The 7,761-nt window shown below is 32.5% G+C and overlaps 1 protein-coding gene across 1 annotated transcript in view; it reads left to right on the top strand.

The window, feature by feature from the left end:
• LOC145243819 (uncharacterized) overlaps positions 1 to 7,046 on the top strand; it is a 117,831-nt gene extending 110,785 nt beyond the window's left edge. Inside the window, exons 23-24 of the mRNA XM_080106847.1 lie at positions 2,337 to 2,450; positions 6,546 to 7,046. Of these exons, the coding sequence (XP_079962973.1) occupies positions 2,337 to 2,450; positions 6,546 to 6,719 (288 nt within the window). The 3' untranslated portion in view covers positions 6,720 to 7,046. The remainder of the gene's footprint in view (positions 1 to 2,336; positions 2,451 to 6,545) is intronic.
• The last annotated feature ends 715 nt before the right edge of the window (positions 7,047 to 7,761 follow it).

Raw genomic sequence — 7,761 nt, forward strand, 5'->3', positions numbered from 1 at the left:
TGGAACTGTTGCAGTAAGAATAACTTTTCATCTCTGGAGATGATGTTAATGAACGTGCCTTCTCTGATACGGTTTAACAAGAGTCGACTTCTGGCGAGTTTCATTGTGTGTTCAGAGAGAAGCTGTCGCTTTTGGAGCTTATTGGATGACATCTGTAGGCCACTTCGATATATTCTTCACATAGTTCTTGGTGACGTTTGTGCTTCTTTGCCATTTGTCTCATCGATCTTCTTGGTTTTCACTTGATTTTTTTCCCTAACATTTTTGTTGAGGTGTTCTTGAAGTTCGGGGACGGCCTGATAGTTGCCTGTTACTATAATATTTTCTAAATTGAAATTTATTGAAAATTTATTCTACTGTTGTCGTTCCCCATACTTTCAAAATTGTTTAAACGTTGCCTTAAAGAGAAATGCTTCCCAATACATTAGAAAACTTCATTAGTTTGCCCTGTATTTAAACATTCCGGGGATTGATTCTCCCCCTCTCAGTACAAACCAACCAGTCTCATGTGCATCATAAGTTTCTGGAAGCGGTGATAAACAGATTGACCACCTCGGCAAAAATAATATGCTCAGTGATATACAGTATGATTTCTGTTCTGCTAGATCTACATCGAATATACTAACTGTTATATCACATAGGATTAGCGAACTGCTCGATGGAGGCTTTATCTCTGGAGCAATAGCTCTTGACATATCAAAGGCTTTTGATAGAGTGTTGCATAAAAGTTTACTTCACAAGATCGCCAGCTATGGAATAGCTGGGAATGTCCTCTCAGTTATAAAATCCTTTCTCTCTGATAGGCTTCTAAGAGTAGTCGTTGATTGGCAGAAATCAGAAACTCGCTGTATTAACGCTGGTGTCCTTCAGGTTTCTTTATCGTGTTTTTCATGGTAAGTGCCCGCCTGCTCCAATCTATGGTTCTGCCTTGCCAAACTTTCACAAAAAACACTCGACTAGCCAAAACCACTATATATGATTTTCCCCACTCTCTATCTATGCTAAAATGTAAACGCAGATTCCATACAAAAAGCTTCTTTCCCAGAATTGCCCGCTTTTGGAACGCTGTTTCGCTGGCATGCTTCCCTGCAAAATACAACAACGTAGCCTTCAAATCTAATGTAAACAAGTTCCCGTTAAGTCATCCTCATAAATAATCAAATTCCACTCAATTTACACCGTTAACGATTACTTCATTATCGCCCTTATGATCTAGTGACCTTGGGGCCTTGATAAGTGGTGACCTCCAAGTAAAAAAAAAAAACACAGAAAACTCGTGCCCACGGTGTTTCTTACGAATCGTATTGATATAGCCTTCAAACACAACTCCTTTCATATATATATATATATATATATATATATATATATATATATATATATATATATATATATATATATATATATATATATATATATATATTTAGGAGATTAGAACAAGAGTCTAAAGAGCAGAGTATATTTTAATGTATTAGTACATTCATTAATACAATTAAAATAAAAGAAAAGAAAACAGTGCTCGTTGTAATGTAGACATATAATAAGCTCGATAGGCATATATATCCCAGAGCTATTTTAATATTAAGTAAGATGATTGATAATTTATAATTAAAATTAAAAATTAAAAATCGGTTTCATAAGGAAGAACAAACAAAATCAATAAATTGTACGATCGTTTCGGAAACGATGTTTTTATTGTGACAGAGATTGAGTCTTGGACAATAATTTTATCATATAGTTTTTTGAAACAAAGTCTCCTCATCAGCAAAGATATTGGGTGGGTTTTTTTTCTAAAGACACCCAAAATAAACCTAGCATTTTTAAGTAAGGTAGATGTATCTTTTAATTATTCGTCTTCTAAAAGTCGTATGTATCATCGTCAATGCATTCATTTGGATGGTAAATGTAGTTTATAGATCCCCCACCCAATATTTTTGCTGATGAGGAGACTTTGTTTCAAAAAACTATATGATAAAATAATAAATATATATATATATATATATATATATATATATATATATATATATATATATATATTTAAACTAGTAAAATAAATATATCTTAAACAAAGCAAAGGTAATCAGCATCGTAAAAGCTCAACACAGTAAAGAGGAGCAATAAAACGTTAAATGAACATATATATATATATATATATCTATATATATATATATATCTATATATATATATATATATATATATATATATATATATATATATATATATATAACATATATGTGTGTGTGTGTGTTTGTGTGTGTGTATAAAGAGATTCAAGAGATTTTTTAAATACTTATTTAATTCTTTTCTTTTCTCTCTTTATTTGATTAAACCCCCGCCAGGAATTATTCAATTTATTAAAGACTGACGATTTGTTACCCGGGGATTTAACTACAGTTACAAACCTTTCCTTTGAACTTGCCGCCGGTGGGCTAAATCCAGCAGATGCCGCTCTTGTAAGTTAAAACGAATATTCACCATTTTAGAATCGTATTATATACGAAACAACAAAACGAAGATCAAAATAAATCACTGACGCACACACACACACACACACACACACACACACACACACACACACACACACACACACATATATATATATATATACATATATATATATATATATATATATATATATATATATATATATATTAAATACCCGAAACAGTGTTTCATGGTAAACAACTGATGATCCCTTGAAAAATAAATTATTGGTGTTATAGTAACTTCGAGAGCGAGTTGATGCAATGATTGCAAGTGATTAACTGACTTACTGACTAAATGGTTTTCTAACGAATGATAAAAAATATTTTTTGTATAGTTTTAAAGGTTAAAAACTTCAAAGACTATATATATATATATATATATATATATATATATATATATATATATATATATATATATATATATATATATGTTAGAACATCTTGGATACGGCTTTTCAGGTTACTATGTGAAATAGGATATTTTTCGTACCCTTGGTTACGGTATTTGCCCCGGCTTACGGTGTTATTTGTAATATTATTTGATTATATATATGCGTATTATATAACGTAGTGTATTTTCTCACTAATTTATTAATATGTACTGTATAAAACTTTGTTTAGGTCCCACCATACAGCGATTTCACCTTACGATCCCAACCCCAAATTATCCAACCCCTAAATTATTCACCCCAAATTATTTAACCCCAAATTATTCAACTCCTAAATTATTCACCCCAAATTATTCAACCCCAAAATTTTCACCCAAAATAAAGTATATTGCTATTTGTTTGCATATTAGGACGGTATTATAAAAAAAACCCCACAATATTTGAAATTTGTATTGAATTTTATCCATAATCATTAGACTCCAATTAAGCAAAATTCCTTGAATTTTAATTTTTCTTAATCTCCTTAAGCTTAAGCCTTACATTTCAGCTATGCTTTCGAATCGAAATGATGTAATGGATTTTAAGCAAAATCATAATGAGGTTTCTTAAACATACGGTTTAGAAAATTTTATCTTGATTTTAATCTTCATAAAAAGATACACAGCTGATTTTAATTATTCTTTTCGAGGAGTTTGTTTTAATCGTTTTTGAAGAGTCATTCTTTTAGTTGTCTGTAAAATAAAGCCTTATCCCCTTCTACATTGGGGGCTTGATAACTTCAATAATAAAATAAATCTGTTCAGCCATTTCTTCCATATATATATGTATATATATATATATATGTATATGTATATATGTATATATGTATATATATATATATGTATATATGTATATATATATGTATATATATATATATATGTATATATATATGTATATATGTATATATATGTATATATATATGTATATATACATATATACATATATATATATGTGTATATATAGATATATATATATGTATCACAACTCATCAGTGTGGCTAGACTAGCACCTATCCTAATCCAAGAATTGAACCATATATATATATATATATATGTATATATATATATATATATATATATATATATATATATATATATATGATGAGTTGTGATACAACGAAACATGACTGTATGTGGATGACTTCAAATATATTTTAGCCCCCGCCCTCTTTAGGTATAGCACTGTCGTAAATAGTCTCACCCGCTACTTAATTGGCTGAAAAATGCGAGGCTCGCTGTTTGTTTGTAAACAAACGGTTTGAGCACTATAAAAGTGGTGGACAAATGTTTGTTTAAAATAGACATTCGTGGTGGTTATTTGCAAGCGCCGCTCTGGCGGGTCGATGATAGAACTGCTGACTGTCAACGCGATGGTTCAAACCTCGCTTGGGAGAGGCTCTTGTCTAACCGTACTGATGAGTTGTGATACAACGAAACAGGACTGTATGTAGATGACTGCAAAGATATATCTATATATTTATGTTGTTAAGAACACTTTTGTCCGCTTCTTTGATTTTAATATTTACAACTGCTTGCTATTTAAAATAAATTGTTGTACATAAAGACAGTCACATCTACTGTCACTGCGACACATGTGCATCGAGAAGACAGTTTTAAATATATATGGAAGTGTGGAAGCAGTGATACATGTTTATCGCAAGTGGAAGTTTTATGGTAGCGTAATGATGAGTTCTGTGAAAAAAGGGGAAAGAGGACGAACCTAAAAACTGAAAGAGAAAAAGAGAAATGACAAACTATTTGAAGTATGCAAATGCAGTATCAATTGCGGTCAATTCATGTTTGTTAATGATTCTTTTAACAAGTATTGGAGAAATTTGAATGAACCCGATCTTTGTACTATCTGTGCTTCCTATCTGGGAAACTAGACATTTGTATCTTATATATAACTAGCCTGGGAGGACGCCCGGCATTACCTGGTCGTAAAATATGGTTAAATAAAAAATAAAAAAAAAGCGGGACTTGGGTGCCATTAGCTAGAAGCGAAACCGAAATCAAAATTTTGCAAACAAACAATAAAAAAAAAAAAAATGTATATACTGCATGCTGAGCATGAACTGGTATAACTTAAGATGGTGATAAATGCTTTGGTTTCGATTCTAGCTGCTGCCATTCAAGTCATTTATAAACATTTTAAATCACTGCTATACATTAGGTACAATATAATATTTAATAGAGAGTTGGCTCTGATATATTTGTCAAATAACAAACAGGGTCCTGAACAAAAGAGTGCACTATCCTAACCATCATCAATGGATGGTAGGTAATCTCGGCAGTATTAGACAAACCCAAACTTTTGCCAAGAACTTTGCAGCTAATTTTACCCTATGCGATCACGGCCATTAACTCCCCACCCTGTATTTTGTTTTGCATCTGAACACATGCTATGCGAAATACAAATATCTGTAACTGATATTGCCAAGCTAATCAAAAACCTTAATTCAAGTTATGCCCCGTATTTAAAAATTCAGGTGATCGGGCATCTCCCTTTCAGTACAGACCAATTTGTCTTCTGTGCATAGTGAGAAGTAGTTAACCATCTCAGTAAAAATAACCTCCCCAGTGACATGCAATATGGTTTCCGTTCTGCTAGATCTACAGCAGATGTGCTAACAGTTATATCTCATAGAATTAGTGAATCTCTCGATGGGAGTTTCGTTTCCAGGGCAATTGCTCTTGACATATCAAAGGCCTTTAATAGGATATAACATAAAAGTCTACTCTACAAGATCTCCAGCTATGGTATACCTGGAAATGTATTCTCAAATATTAAATCATTTCTCTCTGATATGTTTATAAGAGTAGTGGTTGATGGACAGACATCAGAAGCTTACAGTACTAACGCTGGAATTCCTCAAGGGTCCATCCTGGGCTCAACTCTCTTCTTGATCTACATAAATGATCTATCAAATCATATCCTAAGATCATTCGTAGACATTTATGCTGAAGACACTACCGTCTATGGCAACACTTTAAAGGCTGTAAATGACTAAGATTTCTCTCTCTCTCTCTCTCTCTCTCTCTCTCTCTCTCTCTCTCTCTCTTTCCTCTGATCTTGAGCATGTCATGCAATGGGAAAAGAGGTGGCTGGTTTATTTAAATGCATCTAAAACCAAGCTTCTTTCTTTCTTAACATCAACGCTCTGACCCCATCTGGCATCAATCGAAATGAATGGCTGTAGTCTTGGGGAGGCTTCATGTTTTGACAAGCTTCTGGGCCTGAGCTTTACTCCTGATCTGAAATGGAAAACGTACATCAAATCTGTTGCCAAGGTCGCTGGAAAAATGGTGGGATCGTTCTACCGCTCCAGTACATATCTCACGGCAGATTCAATTCTCTACTTCTATAAGAGCCTTAGGATTAAGTACTGCTGTCATAACTGCACAAAAGCTGCTAGAAGCACCTTATCCTCTAAATATAAAGTTGTATTTTTTTTTCATCTAGGCCCTTACAAGACCACAGCGAAACAAATTTTGTGTTTGAACTTAGAAAGTAATTGTCATTGATCTTTTATCGCATGATATGATTGCATCTTATTTTTAGAAGCTTTTGTGTAAACTGTTCGCCTTATAACAAATATTACCGAAAACTGGTTTCCATCTGTTTTGTTTTGCAGGTGATGAAGAAGTTGAGCCGAGATGCTGCCGGATATGTTGATTTTTTAGACTTTGTTACTTATATTCCGCTCTTTCTTGAAATTCACAAAAAAATAATTACGAATCCACTTCGTTCCAATATAAACACCAATCTTTGTTGTGTGACGGAAGACACACATAGTCTTCCAAGTTAATCATCCGTTGCTTATCCGGCAATTATTGATATCAATAATGATGAAATCACAAATAACTGTAATTGCCAAAACCGAATGAATGCCATTTACAAAACAATTGTCTTACTATCACTGTGATATACCATGCAAAACTATATACAATGGGAAACCGAGAAGTAACATGGTCTATATACATCAATCAGGTTAAGAGATAGGGTTTGTGGACATAGATTATCAATGTCAGAAATAATATTAGAACCATATCTCAATACCCTACAACTTCTGAAAATTAATTAGGGAAATATATATATATATATATATATATATATATATATATATATATATATATATATATATATATATATATAAAAAAAAATAATAATAATAATAATTGTAGGATCCCTTAACTCTGTTTCGATATTTTAATCAGCAACTTGCAATTATATGATTTGAAAACGGAGACATTATTTAGACATGAAACACCGCTAAATTAGCACAATTCTTGGCCTTCGGGTCAAGATCAAAGTGTAATATCTGTTCTTCAGATATACACTTCAATTTCTTGTTCTCTGTCAGTGGAGGAGAAATCCTTCACGACTGAGACAATTTTTATTTTTGTTCCTTTTCTCCACATTAAAAAAACGACCCTGGTGTCTAACTCTGTCCCGTGGGGAGGCATTGTAAATAGGAACACCGCTAAATTACAAGCACTCCAACAAAAGATACAGTGAGCAGATTTTGAGCAACTAGTATTGGCTGCGCACAAAATGCAGTAATAACTCTACACACAACCACTCCCCCATGCTCATTATATATTATATTATATTATAGAAATTAGAAAACCAAATAACGATGTGTTTGAGTTTTACTAAACAATGAAGTATTTATTTATCTTGAAGAATAAACAAGTTTTCGACTTATAAACGATATCAACTCTTCCTGAGATTTGACATTTTTTAAAATCATCTTTCGTGTTGGAGGTATAAAATCCTCCGCTGATAGTAGTCCGTGTAGGTGTTAATCATGGTTGGTTTAAATATCTTTTGTGTTACACATAGCTGCA

The sequence above is a fragment of the Euprymna scolopes genome, chromosome 22, assembly GCF_053919585.1.
Source record: "Euprymna scolopes isolate OS-2025 chromosome 22, ASM5391958v1, whole genome shotgun sequence".
Classification (NCBI taxonomy): Eukaryota; Metazoa; Mollusca; class Cephalopoda; order Sepiida; family Sepiolidae; genus Euprymna; species Euprymna scolopes.